Source organism: Heptranchias perlo, chromosome 12 (assembly GCF_035084215.1).
Source record: "Heptranchias perlo isolate sHepPer1 chromosome 12, sHepPer1.hap1, whole genome shotgun sequence".
Lineage (NCBI taxonomy): Eukaryota > Metazoa > Chordata > Chondrichthyes > Hexanchiformes > Hexanchidae > Heptranchias > Heptranchias perlo.
The window spans coordinates 55,440,519-55,467,519 of NC_090336.1; the positions used below are offsets into that span (position 1 = coordinate 55,440,519).

At 43.9% G+C, this 27,001-nt stretch overlaps 1 protein-coding gene across 1 annotated transcript; it reads left to right on the plus strand.

The window, feature by feature from the left end:
• The first annotated feature begins 961 nt into the window (after nt 1–961).
• On the plus strand, nt 962–8,935 carry fadd (Fas (tnfrsf6)-associated via death domain). The gene is made up of 2 exons (XM_067994141.1): nt 962–1,471; nt 5,580–8,935. Exons 1-2 carry the CDS (start codon nt 1,156–1,158, stop codon nt 5,852–5,854), a joined length of 591 nt encoding a protein of 196 aa, XP_067850242.1. The 5' UTR covers nt 962–1,155; the 3' UTR covers nt 5,855–8,935.
• Nucleotides 8,936–27,001: the final 18,066 nt, after the last annotated feature.

Genomic DNA, 27,001 nt, shown 5'->3' on the forward strand with positions numbered 1-27,001 from the left:
CCTTTCTATAACTAACCACTAGATGGTACACAGGAGTGATGCTGAGTGAGTGACATTCTCTGCATCACCATTCTTAAGACTTAAATTCCTTTACTCCCTTCCCTCACGCACGCAATGAGATAATAATTCACAAGATCATTCAGAGACGCTACATAATATTTTGCCATGCAGTAGTGTTGATTGAACTTTTATTGTTTAAATAACACATTGCGGCAATAACAATCGTCTGAGTAGGGTACCTCAGGGCTCGGTGCTGGGATCACTACAGTTTCTAATTTACATAAACGACCTGATCTAGAAACTCGGTGCTAAGTGATCAAATTAATCAACCAGACTAGGAGAGGGCAGTGAAATCAGAGGAGGCAGCCCAGAGATTATAGAATGAGTCAGACCTTAACCTTAAAATTAGAGCTAGGTTGTTCGGGGGTGATGTCAGGAAGCACTTCTTCACACAAAGGGTAGTGAAAATCTGGAACTCTCTCCCCCAAAAAGCTATTGAGGCTGGGGGTCAATTGAGAATCTAAAAACTGAGATAGATTGTTGTTAGGCAAGGGCTTTAAGGGATTTGGAAACAAAGCGGGTAAATGGAGATAAGATACAGATCAGCCATGATCTGATTGAATGGGGGAACAGACAACGGCCTCCTCCTGTTCCTATGCTCCTATGGACAAAATATGCAAGTGGGCAGAGCAATGGGAGATGAAATTTAATGCAGACCGATGTGAAAACCTACATACAGGAAGGATGAAGAGGAAACTGGGTATTTATCTATTTTTAAAAGTGTGTAACATACATGGAAATAAGTGATGACTTTGGATGATTGACATCTCCCAAGCATTAAATTGCACTGTCCATTGCGGGGAGTGGAGAGGAGAGGGGACGGTGGGTGCAACATTACTGCTGCGCCGCTAGATGGGGCGGTAGCGGGAGTCGGCGGTGCCGGAAGTGTGGAGTTTGCGGGAGGCCGGGGGGCCGGGGGGCCGGGGGCTTGTCATCCGTTTATTAAAAGAGCGGGAATATCAGTCCCCGAGGGCGGCGGGGGCCGAGCGACAGGGTCAGGGGTCAGGGTCCACGGGCTCAGGCCCCGATCCCGGCCGTTGGGAGTCGGTGTCTAGAAGGTTCCTTCCCTCCTGTTTAACGGTTGTCCGGGGAGACATGGCGGGCCCGGCGGGGATGGAGTTCAACGCGATGCTCAACAACATCTCTCAGGACCTGTCCGCGGACAACCTGGAGAGCCTGAAGTTCCTGTGTAAGGAGAGTGTCGGGAAGAGGCAGCTGGAAACCATCTCCAGCGGGAACCAGCTGTTCCAGGCGCTGGAGGAGCGCAGCCTGCTCTCCCCTGAAGACACCCACTTTCTGTCTGTCCTCTTGAAGAACATCAAAAGGCCCGACCTTGAGAATCAACTGTCTGCTTTCCAGAGGGGACACGGGCAGCTGCAGCAGCCTGTGTGTGAAGTGGGAGCAGACACAGGTAAAAGGGGTTTGAGAGGAGGAGGGGGGGGGTTAAAGGCGCTATATAAATGCAAATTGTGGTTGTCGATCTGTTGGAGAGGGTTCTGAGAAGAGCAGATTGGATGATATTTTGGGGATTTGGAGGGCTAAGGTGTCAGCGTTGACTCTCACTTCTGAGTTAGAAGGTGGTGGGTTCAAGTCCACTCCGGAGACGTGCGCACATAATTTAGGTTGGCACTTCAGTGCAGAACTGAGGGATTCCTACACTGCCAGAGGTGCCGTCTTTCGGATGGGATGTTAAACCGAGGTCCCGCCTGCCTTCACAGGTGGCTGTAAAAGATTCTGTTGCACGATTTTGGAGAAGAGCAGGAGTCCTGGCCAATATTTATCTGTCAACTAACAATATCTGGGTCGTTACTTCATTTCCGTTTGTGGGATCTTGCTGTGTGTAAATTGGCTGTCACAATTTTTTTTTATTTGTTCATGGGATGTGGGCGTCGCTGGCGAGGCCGGCATTTATTGCCCATCCCTAATTGCCCTTGAGAAGGTGGTGGTGAGCCGCCTTCTTGAACCGCTGCAGTCCGTGTGGTGAAGGTTCTCCCACAGTGCTGTTAGGAAGGGAGTTCCAGGATTTTGACCCAGCGACGATGAAGGAACCGTGATATATTTCCAAGTCGGGATGGTGTGTGACTTGGAGGGGAAAGTGCAGGTGATGTTGTTCCCATGTGCCTGCTGCTCTTGTCCTTCTAGGTGGCAGAGGTTGTGGTTTTGGGAGGTGCTGTCGAAGAAGCCTTGGCGAGTTGCTGCAGTGCATCCAGTGAATGGTACACACTGCAGCCACGGTGCGCTGGTGGTGAAGGGAGTGAATGTTTAGGGTGGTGGATGGGGTGCCAATCAAGCGGGCTGCTTTGTCCTGGATGGTGTCAAGCTTGTTGAGTGTTGTTGGAGCTGCACTCATCCAGGCAAGTGGAGAATATTCCATCACACTCCTGACTTGTGCCTTGTAGATGATGGAAAGGCTTTGGGGAGTCAGGAGATGAGTCACTCACTGCAGAATACCCAACCTCTGACCTGCTCTTGTAGCCACAGTATTTATGTGGCTGGTCCAGTTAAGTTTCTGCTCACTGGTGACCCCCAGGATGTTGATGGTGGGGGATTCGGTGATGGTAATGCTGTTGAATGTCAAGGGGAGGTGGTTAGACTCTCTCTTGTTGGAGATGGTCATTGCCTGGCGCTTGTCTGGCGTGAATGTTACTTGCCACTTATGAGCCCAAGCCTGGATGTTGTCCAGGTCTTGCTGCATGCGGGCTCGGACTGCTTCATTATCTGAGAGGTTGCGAATGGAACTGAACACTGTGCAATCATCTGCGAACATCCCCATTTCTGACCTTATGATGGAGGGAAAGTTATTGATGAAGCAGCTAAAGATGGTTGGGCTTAGGACACTGCCTTGAGGAACTCTGCAGCAATGCCCTGGGGCTGAGATGATTGGCCTCCAACAACAACAACTACCATTTTCCTTTGTGCTAGGTATGACTCCAGCCACTGGAGAGTTTTCCCCCTGATTCCCATTGACTTCAATTTTACTAGGGCTCCTTGGTGTCAAGGGCAGTCACTCTCACCTCACCTCACCTCTGGAATTCAGCTCTTTTGTCCATGTTTGGACCAAGGCTGTAATGAGGTCTGGAGCCGAGTGGTCCTGGCGGAACCCAAACTGAGCATCGGTGAGCAGGTTATTGGTGAGTAAGTGCCACTTGATAGCACTGTCGACGACACCTTCCATCACTTTGCTGATGATTGAGAGTAGACTGATGGGGCGGTAATTGGCCGGATTGGATTTGTCCCGCTTTTTATGGACAGGACATATCTGGGCAATTTTCCACATTGTCGGGTAGATGCCAGTGTTGTAGCTGTACTGGAACTGCTTCGCTAGGGGCGCAGCTAGTTCTGGAGCATAAGTCTTCAGCACTACAGCCGGGATGTTGTCGGGGGCCCATAGCCTTTGCTGTATCCGGTGCACTCAGCCATTTCTTGATATCACGTGGAGTGAATCAAATTGGCTGAAGACTGGCTTCTGTGATGGTGGGGATATCGAGAGGAGACCGAGATGGATCGTCCACTCGGCACTTCTGGCTGAAGATGGTTGCAAACGCTTCAGCCTTGTCTTTTGCACTCACGTGCTGGACTCCGCCATCATTGAGGATGGGGATGTTTGCAGAGCCTCCTCCTCCCATTAGTTGTTTAATTGTCCACCACCATTCACGACTGGATGTGGCAGGACTGCAGAGCTTTGATCTGATCCGTTGGTTGTGGAATCGCTTAGCTCTGTCTATAGCATGTTGCTTCCGCTGTTTAGCATGCATGTAGTCCTCAGTGGTAGCATCACCAGGTTGGCACCTCATTTTTCGGTACGCCTGGTGCTGCTCCTGGCATGCTCTTCTACACTCCTCATTGAACCAGGGTTGATCCCCTGGCTTGTTGATAATGGTAGAGTGAGGAAAATGCTGGGCCATGAGGTTACAGATTGTGCTGGAATACAATTCTGCTGCTGCTGATGGCCCACAGCGCCTCATGGATGCCCAGTTTTGAGCTGCTAGATCTGTTCTGAATCTATCCCATTTAGCACGGTGGTCGTGCCACACAACACGTTGGATGGTGTCCTCAGTGCGAAGACGGGACTTCGTCTCCACGAGGACTGTGCGGTGTTCACTCCTACCAATACTGTCATGGACAGATGCATTTGCGACAGGTAGATTGGTGAGGACGAGGTCAAGTAAGTTTTTTTTCCATCGTGTTAGTTCGCTCACCACCTGCCGCAGGCCCAGTCTAGCAGCTATGTCCTTCAGGACTCGGCCAGCTTGGATCAGTAGTGGTGCTACCGAGCCACTCTTGGTGATGGACATTGAAGTCCCCCACCCAGAATACATTCTGTGCCCTTGCTACCCTCAGTGCTTCCTCCAAGTGTTCAACATGGAGGAGGACTGATTCATCAGCTGAGGGAGGGCGGTAGGTGGTAATCAGCAGGAGGTTTCCTTGCCCATGTTTGACCTGATGCCATGAGATTTCATGGGGTCCGGAGTCAATGTTGAGGACTCCCAGGGCCACTCCCTCCTGACTGTATATCACTGTACCGCCACCTCTGGTGGGTCTGTCCTGCCGGTGGGACAGGACATACCCAGGGATGGTGATGGAAGAGTCTGGGACATTGGCTGAAAGGTATGATTCTGTGAGTATGGCTACTTCAGGCTGTTGCTTGACTAGTCTGTGGGACAGCTCTCCCAATTTTAGCACAAGTCCCTAGATGTTAGTGAGGAGGACTTTGCAGGGTCGACTGGGCTTGGTTTGCCTTTGTTGTGTCCGGTGCCTAGTGGTCCGATGCCGGGTGGTCCATCTGGTTTTATTCTTATTATGACTTTTTTTAGTGAGATTTTACAACTGAGTGGCTTGCTAGGCCATTTCAGAGGGCAATTAAGAATCAACCACATTGCTGTGGGTCTGGAGTCACATATAGGCCAGACAGGGTAAGGACGGCAGGTTTCCTTCCCTAAAGGACATTTCGTGAACCAGATGGGTTTTACGACAATCCGGTAGTTTCGTGGCCACCATTACTGATACTAGTATTTTAATTCCAGATTTTATTTAATTAATTGAATTTCAATTCCCCAGCTGCCATGGCAGGATTTGAACTCATGACTCTGGATTATTAGTCCAGTAACGTAACCACTGTGCTACTGTACCCTACATTACAACAGTACTTAATTGGCTATAAAGTGCTTTGGGCCATCCTGAGGTTGTGAAAGGTGCGATATAAATGCCAGTTCTTTAAGTTGTGGAGGGTGAAAGCCAAAATTCAAGTGTTCAGTGAAGAGAAGATTGATGGCATGGGGTCAGGGAAAGGTGTAAATGATCCAGGTCTTGAAAATTCTGAGAGGCATTGATTGTAAATAAGCTATTTAATTTGGTGCAGAATTATAGAACACCATTGTTAAATTCCCCCCCACCACGATTTACACTGCTTTACACCAAAGCTAAACTTGTCGTGTGGATTAATAAGAAGCTGTCAGCTGTTGCTAAGCTTGAAATCATGATTTCTTTAGTTCAAAACTGAGTTTTGCTTTATTTTCTAGAACGTCTGGAAGCTGCATTTGAAGTAATTTGTAGTAACATTGGAAAAGACTGGCGGATGTTCGCAAGAAAACTTGGGCATAAAGAAGCACTACTTCAGCAAATTCAATATAGATATCCATCTGACATGCGGGAACAGATTCTGCAGGCACTGAGAGAGTGGCAGAGGGTGAAAGGAGAAGATGCCACTGTGGATATGCTGGTAAAAGTCCTACGGAGCTGCCGACTGAACATGGTAGCAGATACCGTCGAAGAAGAAGTGAACCAAATTGGTTGACTATTAAGCTGAGAACACAAACTAATCTCATTGTCAACGTTACATTTTGCAAATAGGCTCTGGGTATCCTGGCAACAGGCAAAGCAAATTTTTCACTTCCTTTTAAAAATTAAAGCTAAACCAAGTGTGGTGGCCTTTTCCTAATTCTGTAATTGGTAGACCAATTACTTTTGTAGACCATCACCCTCGGAATTTTGTGCTTTGCTGAAAAATGTATGTTTCAGGTTGCTAGTGGCATTCAGAATTCAAAGGCTGTTGCACTGTTCATCTAAGGGTGCATGTAGTGGTTTTGGCTTCACAGCAGTGCTAACCTTGTGGAGTGTGAATTGGGTGTGAGGGCCCTCTGAAGCAAAACAGAGTGACTGCCTCCTCTGGGAAGTCTCGTTTCTTTTTGGTCAGGCCTTGATTCAGGCTGCAGTGACACTATAGCTGCAGGATCGGTGAGAAAGCAAAAGTGCTTCATGCCAACACCACAGGGTTACAGTGTGAATGCACCCTAAATCAGTTTTCAAACTACACTTGGATCAACTTTTCTACGATTGATTTAGAATATTGTGGGCAAAAAGAGCACTGCTATTGTTTGAGTTTGCCTTGGAATACTTCAAAATTTCTTTTGTACAAACCAAATTATTAATCCCATTTTTTAAAAAAAAAAAATTTTTATTGAAGATTTTATTTGATTGATACATTGCCAGCTATAGAGCATCGAAATATTTTAGTTTGCCTTTAATAATGCTGAAGAGAGCTTCCATTTGACTCCACTCGTAAATCAGTATCCTGCTTATTAAGGTGATGAACTGACAAGATGAGCAGTGGGACATTTTGGTTTTTGCATTTGCAAGATCTCTTAAATCAGGTTTGGCATGAGTCACCAACAGTGCAAGGCTGATCCTGTTCTGCACCTTGACTTCAGCAGTCTTTGTCATTTTTCCCCCCCAAGGTTATTGCTGGCCATGGCCTGGTGCGTGAGTACTAAATATCGATATTTTCTCCTTTTATCTCTTCTCTCTTCCTCTGCTAGCCTTCATCTCCACTCAGGATACACCTGGGGTGGTGAGTTCCTTCACTGACCTGAGTGCAGGTGTTTCTAGTGAATGACCTTGCATTTATGCATTCTTTCCAGAACCACCAGCACTTTGCAGTGCATGGCACAGTGACCTCTAACAAGTACGTGCACCACTGTGCAAACAAGGAAGGAACCTGCATTTATATATCACCTTTCACATTCTCAGGACGTCCCAAAGTGCTTGACAGCAAATTAATTACTTTTGAAATATAGTCACTATTGTTATGTAGGCAAATGCAGCAGCCAGTTAGCGCATATCAAGGTCCCTCAAACAGCTGAGATAAATGACCCAGTTAATCTGCTTGTGGGGTAATGGTTGAGGGATAATGGTTGAGGGATGACTATTAGCTAGGACACCGGGAGAACTCCCCCGCTCTTCGAATAATGGCATGGGATTTTTAAATCCACCTGAGAGGGCAGATTGGGATTCTGTATAACATTTTATCCAAAAGACAGCATGTCGGACAATGCAGCACTCCCTCAGTACTGCACTGACATGTCAGGCTAGTGCTCAAGTTCTGGAGTGGGGCTTGAACTGACAACCTTTTGACTCGGAGGTGGGAGTGCTACCACTGAGTCAAGGCTGATGCCACCCTGCCACATGCCTGTTTTGGAGCAAGGAGCTTTCTGTGTTGCACATTTATATGCCAGAGACTGCAGCCCCTGTTTCATTATTTTGAAGAAGCTGCATTTAGACTTTCTGGAGCACTTTCCCTCCACAGTGTTCATTTTTGTCTATTTGCCACACAGGACGAGTAGGTCCAAGGATCTGTCCCTAGGCGTGGCTCAATCTGCCATTCATAAGCATAAGATGCATAAGATCATCGGCAGGTTGTTTGCTTGATCGCTTGGCCATGTTTTATCCAGTTCCCATTTGAAGGCCAGATTCAATCATGGCCTTCAAAAGGGAACTGAATAAGTACTTGAAAGGAAAAAATTTGCAGGGCTACGGGGAAAGGGCGGGGGAGTGGGACTAGCTGGATTGCTCTTACGTTGAGCCGGCGCGGACTCGATGGACTGAATGGCCTCCTTCCGTGCTGTAACCTTTCTATGATTCTATGATATTTTCTAGATGAATCTAGAAACCTGTAATGGTGAGCACGACATGACATACTATCTAGCCGCACCCCTGTTATAAGTTATAGTTATTTTTCATTCAATCTCCGAGGATAACCTTTAGGAAAAGTCCACTAGGCCTAACAAGCCCACCTCTTATTGAAAGATCAATCCACCTACCTGTTCTTAAGTATTCTTCAAATCCTTCTCTCTATAGAAGCTATCTAATTGCCTGTTAAACCCATTATATTGTCTGTTGCAGTGGCCTTCCCTAGTAGCCTATTCCTCAAATCTATTACTTTGGGTAAAGAAGTTCTGCCTGACTTTCCTTTGCATACCTAACTGACTAATTTTTAAATTGTGATCCCTGGTATTCGAATCCTTCCCCACAATGAATAGTTTGCTTTTATCAGCATCCTTTCATGATCTTGAACACTTAAGTTACCTTGAAATCTCTTTTCCAAAGATAACAAGCTCAACTTCCTTAACCTTTCATCATAACAATAAATTCTTCATGCTTCAGTCATCTGTGTTTATCGTCTTTATATCATCAAGGGCAATAATATCCTTGCAGTAAGACCAGATCTTGCACACTGTAGTCCAGATGGGGTGTTACATCTTGGGTCCTTTCTGCCATTCCAACTCTAAGTAGTTTGGTTTCTGTGTTTTAAATTGCTCTTATAAGTGAGTCTGGAGAGTATCTTCACTGGCCCTGATATCCAGGTAAGATTTTGAAAGGGAGCCTAGTACAATGAATAGAAAACCTTTCTGTAATTGTTTTAGCTATAGAATCTGCTCTATGCCTGCACTGGACCATTCTTACATCCTCTCAGAGCAGTAGACCACGAGTGCATTTTTTTGAACAATAGATAAATAACTGACTATATAAATGTATAGGTGTGTGTGTATGTATAATAACCAGCTCCTTGAACGAAAGAACAATAAATGGTTGAAATCTAGAGGCTAAGCTATTATTTTGAATTTAGCCTTTCTACACACAGTATTCTTTACTTGTAATCTTTCATTCTGTGGAGCTAAACTGGATGAACCGATTTCTCTGAAGGTTCCAAATGACCTGACTCAACTCAACTGATTGAGTTTGTTAAATATCCCTGAAAACAATTGCCAGAGCTCCCTGAACTTCACTAGCTACATTCAAAAGTAATTGTCAGTCACACATTTAACAAAGGCAAATCACACAGAATGTGTTTGTTCGAATGTGGCATGGGTCCTCTGTCAAGGTTTGGAGACGCCCAACAAATACACACATTTGTATCGAGCAGCTGGTTATTAAACTCTATGGCCTAGATTTTCTGATTGTAAAAACGACCGTAACGAAGAAAAAAGAAAGACTTGTATTTATATAGCACCTTTCATGACCCCAGGACACCTCAGCGCTTTACAGCCAGTGAAGTACTTTTTGAAGTGTTGTAATATAGGAACTAAGTTAGAATGAATGGGTTACCCTTGATATTACGATTGGAAAGCCAAGGTCCTTATGACCAAGTTAAAGGTACAAAGCTAAGACTAGACCAAAAAAAATGCTTAATTTTTGTTGCACAAGATTTGACCAGTGCCTTACATGGTAACAGTATAGCCGGTATAATTCGTCTCATAATGTAACCATATTAAGAGAGGAGGAGGAGGAGGTGCTGGTTTATTCTTGGAAGGGCGATGAGTTGCCTGCCCCCCACCCCACTGTTCTCAGCTGGGGTGGTTCTAGGGTTTTTGCAGTTGGCACCAGTGTGCAAGATGTAGCTGTCTACATGCCATTCTCTCTTTCCTTCCCCCTGCCCCTAGTGCCAACTGGGATGAAACTATACAGATTAATTTCTTATACAATTTGTACAGTTGGCAGATAGAGATGTTCATCCTATCAATTAAAGCTCACTTTCCACAGGTGAAAGGATAATTCAATATGGCACCCAGGCCCCTTTTTTAAAAAATTAAAAAATTTCTACTTGTCTAAATTGTTTTAATACATAACTTGGACCCCCTGTGTAGTTTATTCCTGTTGTTTATTTTTCAATTGACACTAGTTTTACTCCCAGCTTGACTTGTCCAGCAATGCTTTGTCTACATTAATGATTAAATACAACTACATTGAAAGATGGTTCCACTTCCACTATTCATCACCCATTGTTAAGGTTAGGCTTTCTCCCAACATTTTTATCTTGTGCTTGCAGCAGAGACAGTTTCCCTAAACAGACTGTGTGTGCTTGCTATAAGCTAATATTTGCACCTTTATATGTGCTGTGAGTGAGCTGGTGCACTCCTGGACTATCAATTACCCCTTTATGGTAGAAGGCCATCAGTTTAAATGGGACGCCTGCCACTTTCTCCAGTCTTCTCCAAGAGGTGGTAAATGCCACAATGTCGGACCATTATGTTCATGGTAAAAGGAATAGATTTATTTACAACTAAGATAATTGCATAGAAGGAATAAAACATGCAAATTATTGATTGCACAAATGCTTAGAAAATAATGAAGATAGCATCAGTGCACAGGGGATTAAAACCTCATTTTCTAGAATGTATTTCTTACACAATTCTGTACACAAAAAGACTTTTGGATGAAACAGTTAAAGACTTTGTAATGTGTTGGATGTGATGGTATGAAATTTCCATCCACTGCACAGAGCCCAGCTGTCTATTAGACTGAACTGAAATTCGAGATAAGACATCTCCATTCTATATTCCAGGCCAAAGGCATCTGAATAAAGAACTGTCAATCAAGTTCAATGAAGTATCCTATGCAGAGAATCACTTGATGAGTAGATATTCACACTTCACCACGGCCTTGAAAATCTATTAATGTTTAGACCTGTATAATTTGATTGTGTCCTGTGACAGAGTTTCTGCATCCTGGTTAATTTACAGATCAAACAACCTAGCCTGGTCACATTGCCAATTTTTCTCCAATCCTTCAGCTGGGAGTGGAGTAAAGGAAGTCAGCCTCTATCTTAACTCCGTTTCAGTTTTATGACCATTGATTGACCACTCCCTTAACACAGACAAAGGAACCATTTTTCAGTACAAACAGCTGAAACCAATTTCAAAATCATATCTACCCTACCTAAGGTTAAATCTATTTGATGCTGGATGAAAATGTTGTTTGTGTCTGCACATTCCTTCACCAAATAATCATGTAAACCAAATCCTTTATTTAAGTCATCTCACTTTTCCAGCCTCTTCAGGACCTGTTTAAGGCCTATCTCGTACTAGTCCTCCTTCAGTCTCACCTCCTGAATTCTTTACACTTATCTCTTTAATCTGCTCTTGCTCTGTTGATCATTTAATCCTTATTTCTGCCACATTCTGTAACTTGATGTCTCTTTCCTCATCAGTCTTCACACAAACTCAGACCGAGATCCCAACATCCCTATCTTGCTGATAGACTATTTTAAAAAGAAAGACTTGCATTTCTATAGTGCCTTTCACAACCTCAGGATAGCCCAAATCGCATTGCAGCCAATTAAGTACTTTTGAAGTGTAGTCACTGTTGTAATGTAGGAAACGCAGCAGCCAATTTGCACACAGCAAGGTCCCACAAAGAGCAACGTGATAATGACCAAATTATCTGTTTTTAGGTGTTGGTTGAGGGATAAATATTGTCCTGGACACTGGGGAGAACTCCCCTGCTCTTCTTTGAAATAATGCCATGAGATCTTTTACGTCCACCTGACAGGGCAGACGGGGCCTTGGTTTAATATCTCATCGGAAAGAGGACACCTCCGACAGTGCAGCACTCCCTCAGTATTGTACTGGAGTGTCAGCCTAGATTTTGTGCTCGAGTCTCTGGATTGTGACTTGAACCCACAGCCTTCTGACACAGAGGTGAGAGTGCTACCACTGAGTCACTATTAAAGCAGCAAGACATAAAATAAACTCCGGTTAAAAAAAGAACGGATCTGCCAGGCATGTCATTTAAAATGTAGTTTAAAAATTGCAAATGTGCTAAAAATAAAACATGAATCAGGAGTAGTGCTTCTGAAGTAAAAACCACACCTTGTGATCTGAGCATATAACTCATTCATGCATGCATTAATTTCAAACTCTTAGTCCTGATGCTACTTATGGTTTACATCCCATGCACCACCCACCATGGTTCATAATTAAGCACCAAAGCCAGTACTAGTGAACACAGCAGACAGGGTCAGATTTAAAGTTGGAAAATTGAAGCAAATTCATCGTTTTTATGTGCTAAAGTACAGACTATATCAATCTGCCTTCAACATTTGCAAACATAATTTAAAACTAATCAACTTTCTGGAATATAAAAAAGCAAGGTCACCTTAAAGTTTGAAACAATCTTGTCAACCAACCAATTTGCAGTGTTTACATAGGTATGAGCAAATTAATAATTAAGCCTGGTAGTACAGTAACACCCATTGATTATCTGTGAAGTATAATAACATGTTCAAATGTTGGCACAAATTGTTCATTGAGAATTGTCTTGTCGCTGTTAATTTGGCCAGGCTTTTAATTTCAGTGTGCAGTGCAGAGTAAACATAAAGACTGTGTTTAACACTGTCAGCAAATGAGCAGACACTTTAAATACAGTGTCTAAAATTTATACATTTCTATTGCTGTTTTATTTCACGAAAATTTACTTTTATCTCACTTTAATCATGTATTCTTGTGCCTATCTCCCTCTCCATAAGAATTTATAGTATTCATTCTTTCCATATTTATCAGTATGTATAAGTAGAATTAATTTTAAAATGATAATGTTGCCTTTAGTTGTTGGTCATAATTGCTTAAATGTATTCACATTCTCAATGTGAGAGATCATTTACTCCTCTACATGTTGTTAAATTACAATCCTAATTAATAGGATCAAGTAAAGTAACTACATATATAATATATAAGTGTTTAAGACGATTAAAGGATTTAATAGGAAAGATAGAAACTATTTCCTCTGGTGGGAGAGTCCAGAACAAGGGGGCATAACCTTAAAATTAGAGCTAGGCCGTTATGGGGTAATGTCAGGAAACACTTCTTCACACAAAGGTTAGTGGAAAGATGGAACTCCCTCCCCCAAAAAGCTGTTGAGTCTCGGTCAATTGAGAATTTCAAAACTGAGATTGATAGATTTTTGTTAGGTAAGAGTATTAAGGGTTAAGGAACCAAGGCGGGTAAATGGTTAGGATACAGATCAGCAATGGTCTAATTGAATGGAGGAACAGGCTCGAGGGGCTGAATGGCCTACTCATGTTTCTATGTATATTCTCTATGTGTTGTTCATATTAGAGGCTCTGGATTCAGGGCATGAACCCTCAGAAGGCAATAACTATATACATTTATAATTTATTATTAATGTGTCAAGATGCTCCACAAATAGATGTAAGGAAAGGGATGTCAAGCCAGGTAGCAAGAAATGATGAGGAGTGACCAAAAACTTAGTCGAAGAGATGTTGAAAGAGACCGAGGTGGGTAAAGGTGCTGCCATCAATGGTGGGACGAAGGAAGGAGAGCAGGCTACACAAAAAGTCGGAGTCAAAGGAAGGAAGAATTCAGGAGGCAATATATGGCTGGCGGAGATTGCAGAGATAAGGTGGCAGATTCTCTTTTCCGACTGTAACTCCAGTGGGTATGGGCAGAAAATGGGACGAGGAGCACTTTCTGTTGGCTCCCTGCAGCTGGCTGGAGCTTCCAGGTGGCCATCAAATGTGGGCAAACATATTCAAATGATGTGTTAACGACAGATATATTTCCCATTATTAATGTCATAGCAACACTGGACCCCCTTTAAAATTGTAACATTATTGCCTCTACTTTTTCTTCCTTCCAAAGTGCATCACTTCACACTTTTCTGCATTAAATTTCATCTGCCATGTGTCTGCCCATTTCACCAATCGGCTTATGTCCTGAAGTCTGCTACTATCCCTCTCACTTTTTACTGCATTTCCAAGTTTTGTGTGATCTTGCACTTATGCAGCCTTTTAAAGTTAAAAAAAAATCCTAAGTTGCTTCACAGAGGTGTGAGGAAAACCGATACCTAACCAACGAGTGAGATGTTGGAAGGAGTTACTAAAGGCTTGGTCAAAGAGGTGGGATTCAAGAAGAGTTTTAAAAGAGGAGAGAGAATTGGATGGGTTTAGGGAGGGAATTCCAAAGTGTGGGACCTAGGCAGCTAAAGGCACGGCCGTCATTCTTGGGTCAAAGGGGCAGGATGTACAACAGTCCTGAGTCAGAGAATGGAGAGTTCATGGAGAGTGGAGTTGTATGCCTGAGGAGGCTACAGAGGAGCAGGGCCATGCAGAGATTTGAAGACAAGGACAAGAATTTTAATTTGGAGAGTTTGGGCACCAGGACCAATGTACAAAAGCAAGGACGAGTGTGATAGGCAAGCATGACCTGGTGTGGGATAGGATGTGGGCAATAGAGTGGATGAGCTGAGTTTATGAAAGATGGGAGGCTGGCCAAGGGGGCATTGATGTAATCAAGTGTAGAGGTGACAGAGGCATGGGCGAAGATTCCGGCAGCAGATAGGCTGAGGTGGAGGCGGGTGGGAGTCCAGAGGTGTAAGCAGGCGGTCTTTGATGTGGGGTTGGAAGTTCAGCTTGGAGACAAACAGGATGCTAAGGATGTGAACAATCTGGTTCAGCCTGAGCAAATGGCCGGGGAGGAGGATAAAGTCGGTGGAAAGCGTGCGGAGGTTATGACAAGAGCTGCAGGCAATCATTTTGGACTTTGCAATGTTTAGCTGGAGGAAGTTAAGGCTCATCTAATACTGGATGTTGAACAAGCAGTCTGACAGCATGGCTCCATTCTACAAAGTATTTTACGGTATTAGGCCTGACAGACAGTTTGAATTAAATCTTAATTTCTCTTACACTGTAAGCCACCCAGATCAAGTTTTGATTGAATGGCTTTTATCCAGGGCCCAGCATAGCACCACATCCACTGTTTCTAAATTAATTTATCATGGGCTGGTTTCAAAGGGTGTCATTTTCCTTCATGGCCGTTAGGAACCTAAACTTATGATGCTGACATCATTCAATATGGTAAAAATTGTACAATGTAACAGACTGTGACAGAACATGACCCCTCTCAATGTTACCTCTTCCTCTCAGTAGGAGGATAAAAACATTTATAGGAACTTACATCTTCCACTTTATATTGGCTCAGCACTGGACAGTATTAGATATACATCAGGAAAAGCTGGTGGTGGTGAGTAACTGCACTTTGGGTGCATTTACAGCTGAACTTTATAATCCAGCATGCAAGCAACTTCCTTAGCTGTCTTAAAATAAATACCCTGCTTTAAATTTCACTTCTTCTCGCAACATTCAACTTTACCTACAGAACAACAGCGACTGCACTTCCAAATTAATTCATTGGCTGTGAAGCGTTTTGGGACATCCTGAGGACGTTAAAAGTACTATTTAAATGCACGTTCTTTCTCCTTTCTTTTCTCACAACAATATTTGCAGGAGCCTCTGGTGGACTCCCTGTTGCTTCTAAATGCTGTATTACTTGCAGGGTCGCAAGATACTCACGCCTGGCAAATAGGTGTGCCCTGCCAGTTGTGGATCAAGCCCTAAGTGTGCAAGTGCTACAGATTTTGTTCCTATACTTAAAACTTCAATTGCTGGGAAGACACAGGCGCAGATTCCTCTCCTACCAAGTGCTAGCACAAAACTGCGCAAAATATCGTGGTAAAAATTGGGTCTCCGCCCGTTTTCGGGTGAAGAACAGTCGGCATGCACCAAGGGCATGAGGAAGCCCGAGGCCCTCCCGAAATTGGGCCTCAGGTCACCTTTTTAATAATCGCGGTGAGCTGCCGATCCTCCAAGGGTAGCTCACTGGTCGCCTCGCGCGTATTATGGGCTGCCTGCCTCACTGGCAGTGGCCCTTAGGTCCTGTGAGTTGGGGAGTGGGGGTGCTACAGTCCTCAGCAGTTCTGTGGAACACCCCTGCTCCTCCCAGCTCAGCGTGAAGATAAGTCTAAAAAATATCTACATTTTTGTTGGGGCCTCCAGCTCTGGGCAGGCAAATTTCTAACAGGGGTCCTCAAACGGGTGTTAGGCCCCTGATTTCAGGCGGGTGGCAGGGACGCCTAAAGCAGGCACAGATCGCGCGCAGGATGTTGCGTCCTGAAATTGGTCCTTGCCCCCATTTTCTGCCCAGAAATGGGTGCAACGAGGAACAATTTCACCTCCTTTGTGTGCAATTGTGTTACACACAAACTGGTGGAAGTCCTAAACGTAGAGCACAAAGAAATAATAAAATAATATCAAATTGGATGTAAATAGTTAGAAAGGCATATGTAATTACTGACAACTATTTTCCTAATTGCAAGTCAATTGGGGGCATGGGCCTATGGTATAAAACTGCCCTAATTTGGAACTAATTGGCACTAAATTGACATTCTCACGCAGAACATAAGAACATAAGAAATAGGAGCAGGCCATACGGCCCCTCGAGCCTGCTGTACCATTTAATAAGATCATGGCTAACCTTTGACCTTGACTGCATTTTCCCGCCTGATCCCCATATCTCTTGATTCCCTTAGGGTCCAAAAACCTATCAATCTCAGTTTTGAATATACTAAACGACTAAGAATCCACAGCCCTCTGGGTAGAGAATTCCAAAGATTCACAACCCTCTGAGTGAAGAAATTCCTACTCATCTCAGTCTTAAATCACCCATCCCTTATCCTGAGACTATGCCCCCTAGTTCCAGACTCTCCAGCCAGGGGAAACAACCTCTCAGCACCTACCCTGTCAAGCCCTCTAAGAATTTTATATGTTTCAATGAGATCACCTCTCATCCTTCTAAACTCCAGAGAATATAGGCCCATTCTACTCAATCTCTCCTCATAGGATAACCCTCTCATCTCAGGGTGACCACATGATGACTGGTGTGGGAAATGGAAAAAATATCACAAGTAGGGGGCTATCCTCCTGAAGTTGGGCCTGAGGCACAGTGATGGGACAGAATAAGAACTAGATTGAGACTGCTCAAGCTGAGTTTATATTTGACTGTTACAACCACCTAGAAATTTGACCGTGCCGTCTGCCATATTGGTGTAGGCAAAAACATAGGCGTCCAGGGCCTACGCCTGAAACAAGCCTATTAGGTGTCTGCAGCTCCGAGGCCCAATATCTATTGAGTCTCGGGCTTACTCTTTCAGCCACAGGGGTCGATCCATACCAGAAGATATTCACCCTATCGGCTTGCCTGGATTTGAACCCGCATCCCAGCGCTGGAAGGTGTAAATGTGGTGTATACTCTGCATCCAGCCATGCTTAGTGTTGCCAACTCAGGCTGGATGTATTCCTGGAGGTTTTATCCAACTGCCCCAACTCCAGCGCCCCTCCCCATTGGTCACCCGATTTGTCCATTTTCATAGCGTACCCCCTACCCACGATCAATTGGAAAGCGAACAGACTCTTCATTACCTGATTGGGTGATTCTTGACTGTCAGTCAAACATCCTTTTCTTTCCCGACTCTTACATTTTTATAACTAATAAATAAAAGTGATGAAAGAAAATTATTTTTTTTGATGCCCCTGTGATTTTTCTCCCGGGTTGCTCTCAGCAGTGTTCCAGAGATTAAACTTCAATTCCTGGAGGGTTGGCAACCCTAAAAAGAAAGAGTTGTATTTACACAGCGCCTTTCATGACCTCAGGATGTCCCAAAGTGCTTCACAGCCAATGAAGTACGTTTGAAATGTAGTCGCTGTTGTAATGAAGGAAACATGACAGCCAATTTGCGCACAGCAAGGTCCTGCAAACAGCAATGCGATAATGTCCAGATAATCTGTTTTTAGTGATGTTGGTTGAGAGATACATGTTGGCCAGGACACCGGGGAGAACTCTCCTGCTCTTCTTTGAATAGTACCATGGGATCTTTTACATCCACCTGAGAGGCCTTCGGTTTAAAGTCTCATCCGAAAGACGGAACCTCCGACAGTGCAGCACTCTCTCAGTACTGCACTGAAGTGTCAGCCTGGATTATATGCTGTACATGCTGTACCTGATGTAGGAGCGCTGGCCTGAATGGAAATTGCACTTATGTCCCTCACCTTGATGAACATCAAAATTCACACAGAAAGAAAAGAAAAAGCTTTATCAGGATTTAGTGGGGGGCATGTTGTTTTGAGTTTAGAATTTTTAAAAATGAGGTAAACAAGAGACAGCATAAGAAAGTATTCATTGTAGTGGAAACCCCTTCCCCCACGAGCATTAAATAAGGGAGATGGGGGAAGCATTAAATAAGGGAGATTCCGTCCCGAATGCAGGAACAGTTTTGCCCTTTCTCCAGGTAAATGATATTTTCGCCTTTGCCATTGAGGGAAATATTCAGCTCACCCTAAGCTGCAAAGTGTGTTTCAACTTATGCAGCAAAACAGGCAGTGAATGAGCCATGGGAAACGCGAGGAGGTCAGAGGCTGAGAAAATGGCGGGGGGATTTCTAGATTGCCTGGGGGCTGTGCTGTGAAATATACTGCAGCTAAAGAAACACTGCACAGCTTGTTTAAATTCACAAACGTTTTTATGCCACTGCTGTTTCCGAGCAACTCTGAACTGATTTTATCTCATTCTTTCCATAGCCCGGTAACAAGAGCAGTTTAAAAAGAACTTGACATTTCTAAACTGGGCACAGAGGTTTATCAGCTTAAATGACTAGAGAGTTTGCAAAAATAGCCTCAGGGAAAAAAAAGAAAGTTTCATTTCACTTTAAATTGAAAAATCAAATCCTCGTTGTCTTTATCATGCAGCAGCAACACGTCAGAAATAAACGTATGGAAAATGTGCCTGGAACCACTGCGGGCATGAGATGGTCAAAGGGCCCAGGTTCCCGTCTAAACAGCAATTATATAGCCCTCAAAAGCAATGGTCTGTGTTCTGTTTTGAATCACGGTAAATGATTTCAGCAGCTGTTCCCATTCTACAGAATCTGAACCAGGATTATGATCGCGTGTACAGTACTGGATAACAAATAACGCAACACATTGAATGAAAATATAAGCGAGAAAAATCTTGTCGCAGCTTTCGAGTTTTGTAACTTTTCACTTAAAATTGCTATCATTCCCTAATCAGCTATGATGTACAGTACTGTGAGAAACACATTATTTATGCTCTAAATGAAGCATTCTTGAATGTTTCTAAAATGTATTACAAGCAATATTTACTAGGCCCAGGAAAGTTTGGTTCCAGTTTCACGTTGCAGCATACAGTTTAAATAACAAAAAACAGATGGTTACACCAGATCTATGTCATAAAAATGGCGGGTTTATTTTGATGTTTCGATCACAACTTACAGTGCAATAGTCACTGGCATTCTGTACCATTTGCTTTTCCCCAAAGTAAGGAGTTCCTCATCTCAGCTGGTCCACCTGGAAAAGGCACAAAGAAGTGAGCCGGTTCCATAGAGGAGCAGAAGGTATGTCAAGAGATTGAAGCACCCATACTGCTCTTGTACCAGCCAGTTCAGATTAACATCAGCAGAAGCCTGAGAATAGTGCACCTGCTTCACAAATAGAACATGGTGCCATGAAGGAAATAAAGTGGTTGAAATACAATTAGCAGGGGGAAAAAAGTAAGACAAAGAACTTCCATTTACTTAGGGACATATCACATCTCTCAGAACTGCCCTACACTGAGTCTCTGAGCCAGAAGGTCGTGGGTTCAAGTCCCACTCCAGAGACTTGAGCACAAAATCCAGGTTGACATTTCAGTGCAGTAATGAGGGAGTGCCACATTGTCAGAGGTGCCGTCTTTCGGATGAGATGTTTTACAGAGGCCCTGTCAGCCCTCTCAGGTGGACGTGAAAGATCCTATGGCACTATTCATAGAAGAGCAGGGGAGTCCTGGCCAATATTTACCTGGCCAGATTATCTGGTCATTACCACATTGCTGTTTGTGGGACCTTGCTGTGCGCTATGTTGGTGGCCATGTTTCCTACATTACAACAGTGAATACACTTCAAAAGTACTTAATTGGCTGTAAAGTGCTTTGGGGCACCCTGAGGTCATGAAAGGCACTGCATAAATACAAGTTCTTTCTTTACATGAAGAATAAGAAAGAACTTGCATTTCTATAGCGCCTTTCACTTCCTCAGAATGTCCCAAAGTGCTTTACAGCCAATGAAGTACTTTTGAAGTGTGGTCACTGTTGTAATTTAAAGAAATGCAACAGCCAGTTTATGCACAGCAAGGTCCCACAAACAGTAATGAGATAAAGGACCGACATAATGGGGTAGAAATTAGACTGGGCTTGTATACAGCATGCCCAAACTATGAGGCCTGACGATTGGTAGTAATTAGACCTTGGGCCTGGTCTGAGTAATTGGGGCAAGCTGCCAGCACTGGATGCGGGGGGGAACAACATGTCTGAAACTAACCTTTTGTTGGCGGCCACTCATCGGGAACTCGTTTTGGAAAGGGGTCCTTCAACAGATATGAGGATCCTTATTAACATGTTTAAGGGGCCTAACACCTGTTTTGGTTGTCCGCCCGGGATGCCTAAAAAATGGGCTCACGGGTATAGCAGTGGAAGTAACGCCTGCACAGATTGGGCGGAGTCCCACTGTTAAGTTGGTGTGCTCCATGCCTGTTTTACACCCGAATCACAGGTGCAACGCAGTCCAATTTTTACCCCAATCCGTTTTACTGATGTTGGTTGAGAGAAAATGGTTGGCCGTGACACCAGGAGAACTCCCCTGTTCTTTTCTGAATAACACCATTGGATCCTTTACGTCCACCTGAAAGGGCAGACGGGGCCTTGGTTTAACAGCTCATCTGAAAAATCTCCAACAACGCAGAACTCCCTCAGTACTGCCCCTCCGAATGTGCAGCGCTCCCTCAGTACTGCCCCTCTGACAGTGCAGCACTCCCTCAGTACTGCCCCTCCGACAGTGCAGCACTCCCTCAGTACTGCCCCTCTGACAGTACAGCACTCCTTCAGTACTGCCCCTTCAACAATGCAGCACTCCCTCAGTACTGCCCCTCCGACAGTGCAGCACTCCCTCAGTACTGCCCCTCCGACAGTGCAGCACTTCCTCAGTACTGCCCCTCCGACAGTGCAGCACTCCCTCAGTACTGCCCCTCCGACAGTGCAGCACTCCCTCAGTACTGCCCCTCCGACAGTACAGCACTCCTTCAGTACTGCCCCTCTGACAGTGCAGCACTCCCTCAGTACTGCCCCTCCGACAGTGCAGCACTCCCTCAGTACTGCCCCTCCGACAGTGCAGCACTCCCTCAGTACTGCCCCTCCGACAGTACAGCACTCCTTCAGTACTGCCCCTCCGACAGTGCAGCACTCCCTCAGTACTGCCCCTCCGACAGTGCAGCACTCCCTCAGTACTGCCCCTCCGAATGTGCAGCGCTCCCTCAGTACTGCCCCTCCGACAGTGCAGCACTCCCTCAGTACTGCCCCTCTGACAGTGCAGCACTCCCTCAGTACTGCCCCTCTGACAGTACAGCACTCCTTCAGTACTGCCCCTTCGACAATGCAGCACTCCCTCAGTACTGCCCCTCCGACAGTGCAGCACTCCCTCAGTACTGCCCCTCCGACAGTGCAGCACTCCCTCAGTACTGCCCCTCCGACAGTGCAGCACTCCCTCAGTACTGCCCCTCCGACAGTGCAGCACTCCCTCACTGCTGCCCTGATGTACCAGCCTAGGTTATGTTCTCAAGTGACTAGAGTAGGCCCATGACCTTCTAACTCAGAGGTGAGAGTGCTACCACAGATCCAAAGCTGTCACTAAATTAGATTGTACCATTTCTGTCATGCAGAGAAACATAGCAGCCAGTTTGTGCACAGTAGGGTCCCGCTAACAGTAATGAGATGAATTACCAGTGAACCTTTGTTCAAGTAAAAGGGAAGGAAAGGACTTGCATTTATATAGTGCCTTTCATGACCTCCAGATGCACAAAGCTCTTTACAGCCAACGAAGTACTTTTTGAAGTGTAGTCACTGTTGTACCTCATAGAACGGGTTGAACTATTTCATGTAACAATGTCACGACAAACTGATCACTACAACAGGCCTTTAAAGGATAACAATGTTATTTCTCCTTCCCTCCCGTAGCCCAGAAGGTAATTGCTCCATGTGGTGTGGTTCTGAGGTTTACAGACTAGGAAGGGATCCATGTTTAGATCCTTCATGTGGTGAATTAACCATTTTCAGCCAGACAGCTGTGGGGTGCTACAATTAGCCTCGGCACTCCTGGCCGAGGGTGAGAAAATCAGCCAGATCTGCTGTTCATGGTTGTCATCGAGCTAACCCTATTAGAAGTGAATGTATGGATCTTTGCAAAGGACGGGGTCAGGCTTGGCTGTGATGGTCAGGCTTAGTTGTGATGCTCCTGAGATAAAAACAGTCTATCAACGCTCACTGCCCAGGCTCAAATGTGAAAATTAGCTCCTTGAAAAAGAAAGACTTGCATTTATATCGCACCTTTCATGACCTCAGGACATCCCAAAGCGCTTTGCCAATGAAGTATTTTTTGAAGTGTAGCCATTGTTGTAATGTAGAAAATGCTGCAGCCAAATTGCACACAGCAAGGTCCCATAAACAGCAATGTGATAATGGCCAGATAATTTGTTTTAGTGAGGTTGATTGAGGGATAAATGTTGGCCAGGACACTGGGACCTTTTACAAGCGCCTGAGTGGGAAGGTAGGAGCCTCTGAGAGACAGTACCTCTGACAGGGCAGCACTCCCTCGGTACTATATTGCAGTGTTAGCCTAGAATTTGTGTTTAAGTCCCTGAAATGGGGCTTGAACCCACAACTTTCTGACTCAGACACGAGAGTGCTACCCACTGAGCCACATCTGACACACATAAAGTACTGGATAGTCCCCATTGTCTGTGAAATTGTGCACCCTAATATGAAGTGCTGCCTTCGGGATGGGAGAGAGACGTAAGGGCAGGGAAAGAATGGAGGAATTCTTTTGTGTAAAAGGTAGTTAACTAAATTGTAGAGGGAGGGATCTGGGTTGCATAGAGGCAGCAAACATTCTGGCTGTACTTTGTTGGAATATTTCAAGTTTTATTCTTGTAAAATGCACACATATCTAACACAATATGTTGAAATGGATACATTGACCGTTTAATTGAAATCAGTTTTGTTTATATGGATATTATTCCATTCAATGTCACTGTTACTTAACACTCCTTGGTTAATATATCCTACACACCAAGCTGAGATCATAATGAAAACAGTTTAAACCTTTTTTTCCATTTAAGCAAGCTAACTGTCAGGACAACCTCTAACTTTGACAAACTATATATTAACAAGATATTGTACGTTTCATTTTGAAGTTTACTTGGTCCTGATGTGTTGCAGCTTTTCCTGACTACCATGCTTTAAACAATGGTGCAATATACAGTATCCAAACATTTCCTACAGATGGAAACTGTAAGGGTCATACCCCCGAGGATATATTTCAGTTCAAATCACAGAGACTAAACAAGAAGACTGGTGCAACATTTTTCCTCAAAATGCATAGCATGAAAAATGCATGCAGATGTCTTTGGGCTGCTGTAACTTTAATATCCGGTTACAGACCATTAAAGGGAAGTGTACTCAATTGCTCTATCTCACCATTCAGATTTCATTCTTTTCCTTTGATAATGCTCTCAATAAACTCTGGCAGCTAAGGCTCTGTTTCCTCATATGTTTTATAGTTCCAGGCACAATGTAAAATCAGATGTAACACTGAATTTTTCAAAATTGCTCTAGTGTCCTAATGACTGACTTTCAAAACTTTCCATTGCAGCTCATGCTATATCTCAATGTACAAAGGGCAAAGCTTAAAGACTATAGACAAGAATATTTCAAATTTTTGTGCCAAAAAAAAGGCTCTCCCTTATAATCTGGCCAGTCATTGCAAGGGGCTGCTTAGTTGACACAGAGTTACACAAAAGTTCTGCGTGAGTCTTTCAAGTCTGTTTAATTGCACAGTTCACGCCAATATGAGCATTCTTGCTGATTAAAGGGGCAAATTCCACTCTCAAAAAACAATGGCTTATTCTTTTACAATAATACTTCTGTAACTGATTGTTTGTTAAATAACAGCCTAATTATACTTGTCAGTCAAGTAACAGAAACTCATTTGCTCTTTTCACTCGACGTACTTGTCGAAATGGCAAAACTCCTTCCTACCACAGTCTACGAGAATCATAGAATCTTACAGTACAGAATGAAGCCATTCGGCCCATCATGCCTGTGCCGGCTCATTGAAAGTACTATCCAATTAGTCCCACTGCCCCATTCTTACCCAATAGCCCTGCAAATATTTCCTTTTCAAGCATATATCCAATTCCCCTTTGAAAGTTATTATTGAATCTGTTTCTACCACCCTTTCAGGCAGTGCATTCCAGATCATAACGACTCGCTGCATAAAAAAATTCTCCTCATCTTCCCTCTGGTTCTTTTGCCAATTATCTTAAATCTGTGTCCCCTGGTTACTGACCTTCTCACCAGTGCAAACAGTTTCTCCGTATCTACCAAAACCCCTCATAATTTTGAACACCTCTATTAAATCTCCCCTTAACCTTTTCTGCTCTAAGGAGAACAATCCCAGCTTCTCTCCACATAACTGAAGTCCCTCATCCCTGGTACCATTCTAGTAAATCTCCGCTGCACCCTCTCCAAGGCCTTGACATCCTTCCTAAAGTGTGGTGTCCAGAATTGGACACAATACTCCAGCTGAGGCCTAACTAGTGACTTACAAAGGTTTAGCATAGCTTTCTTATATCTCTCCACATAACTGAAGTCCCTCATCCCTTGTTTCAATCGCAGAACAGAAGTAAAAACCATAAAAGATACAACAGTGTTCAAAACTGAAGATGAGCATAAAATTGTGACTATTGTGAATGAATACTTCCTCCAGGTATTTAAAAGGGAAAATAAGAACAACATTTCCTCCTCAAACAAAGATATCCCAAGTACAATCATGTGGAAATTTATGCAAACAAGTGTGAAGTGTTACACACGAGAAGGAAAAAAAGACATCATTGCATAGTTCATGGAATCATAGAATAATAGAATGATACAGCACAGAAGGAGGCCATTCAGCCCATCCTGTCTGTGCCAGCTCTTTGAAAGAGCTTTCCAATTAGTCCCACTCCCCTGCTCTTTCTCCATACTCCTGTAAATATTTCCCCTTCAAGTATTTATCCAATTCTCTTTTGAAAGTTAAAAGTTATTATTGAATCTCCTTGCACCACCCTTTCGGGCAGTACATTCCAGATCATAACAACTCACTGCGTAATTTTTTTTTCCTTATGTCGCCTCTAGTTCTGTTGCCAATTACCTTAAATCTGTATCCTTTGGTTACAGACCCTTCTGCCACTAGAAACAGTTTCTCCTTGTTTACTCTATCGAAACCATGCAGAAAGCATACGAGATCTTAGACTTTATAAATAGAGGCATAGAGTACAAAAGCAAGGAAGTTATGATGAACCTTTATTAAACACTGGTTTGGCCACAACTGGACACCACACTTTTGGAAGGATGTGAAGGCCTTTGAGAGGGTGCAGAAGAGATTTACTAGAATGGTTCCAGGGATGAGGGACTTCAGTTACTTGGATAGACTGGAGAAGCTGGGGTTGTTCTCCTTAGAGTAGAGAAGGTTGAGAGGAGATTTGATAGAGATATTCAAATCATGAAGGGTCTAGACAAAGTAGATAGAGAGAAACTGTTCCCATTGGCGGAAGTGCCAAGAACCAGAGGACATAGATTTAAGGTGATTGGCAAAAGAACCAAAGGCAACATGAGGAAAAACTTTTTTACACAGCGAGTGGTTAAGATCTAGAATGCACTGCCTAAGGGGGTGGTGGAGGCAGATTCAATCTTGGCTTTCAAAAGGGAATTGTATAAGTATTCGAAGGAAAAAAATTTGCAGGGTTACGGAGAAAGGGCGGGCGAGTGGGACTAGCTGGATTGCTCTTGCAGAGAGCTGGCAAGGACTCGACGGACCGAATGGCCTCCTTCCGTGCTGTAACCATTTTATGATTCTATGATTCTAACCGTTCATGATTTTGAATACCTCTATCAAATCTCCCGTTAATCTTCTCTGCTCTAAAGAGAACAACCCCAGTGTCTCGCCACGTAACTGAAGTCTTTCATCCCTGGTACCATTCTAATGCCATTCATGAATAGTGTTGAAACAGTTAAAGATGAAGTTGAAAGAAACCTGGAGTCTTAGTAGACTTGAGGCTAACCATGTCTAACCAATGCAAAGTAGCAATCAACAAAGCCAATGGAATGTCGAGCCAATATCACTAAAATAGATTATCTGGTCATTATCACATTGCTGATTGTGGGACCTTGCTGTGTGCAAATTGGCTGCCGCGTTTCCTACATTGCAACAGTGACTACACTTCAAAAGTACTTCATTGGCTGTAAAGCGCTTTGGGACGTCATGAGGTCATGAAAGGTGATTTATAAATGGAAGTTCTTTCTTACTTTCTTCTTCTTTCTTACATAGCCAAAACAGTAAAACATAAGTCAGTAAAATATAAGTCAGGGGAGATAATGATCAAATTTTATACTGACCTAATCGGAACTCACCTTGAATATTGCATCCCGTTCTGGCAGTTTCTACAATGTGTGCATTCTGTTTCACCATACATCTAACAGGTCCTCTGTGTCAGATTCCATTAAAGATAAAGAAAGAGGCACTTGCTAATCATCTGCAGAAGTTCTATACTATGGGACACTCAGCAAAAAATTCCAATAATGATTCTGTCTATACAGCCTGCTGGATGCTGTTGCACTTCTCACCTCAATTATTAATAATCTATTATTGCAGTATCCCAGCCTCAATTTTCAGGGGGCAAGACTCTGGCCAAAATAATCTGTGTCAAGCCTGAATCATTTGCGAATCAGAACTCTTGTAATGAGCTTTCAACCTTCAGTCATTAAGTTGCTTGACTTTCAGCAACCTTCAAGTTAATTATGGCTGTGATCAGGTGACATTGTAGCAAATGGATGAAACATGTGCAAGTAGGGAGGCCTGTGGCAAATAAAATTCAATACAGATACAAGTGCACGGTATT

Coding starts and splice junctions, on each gene's coding strand:
- fadd (XM_067994141.1), top strand. CDS start 1,156: ATGGCGGGCCCGGCGGGGATGGAGTTCAACGCGATGCTCAACAACATC. Junction 1,472..5,579: donor TGAAGTGGGAGCAGACACAG/GTAAAAGGGGTT, acceptor TTTATTTTCTAG/AACGTCTGGAAGCTGCATTT.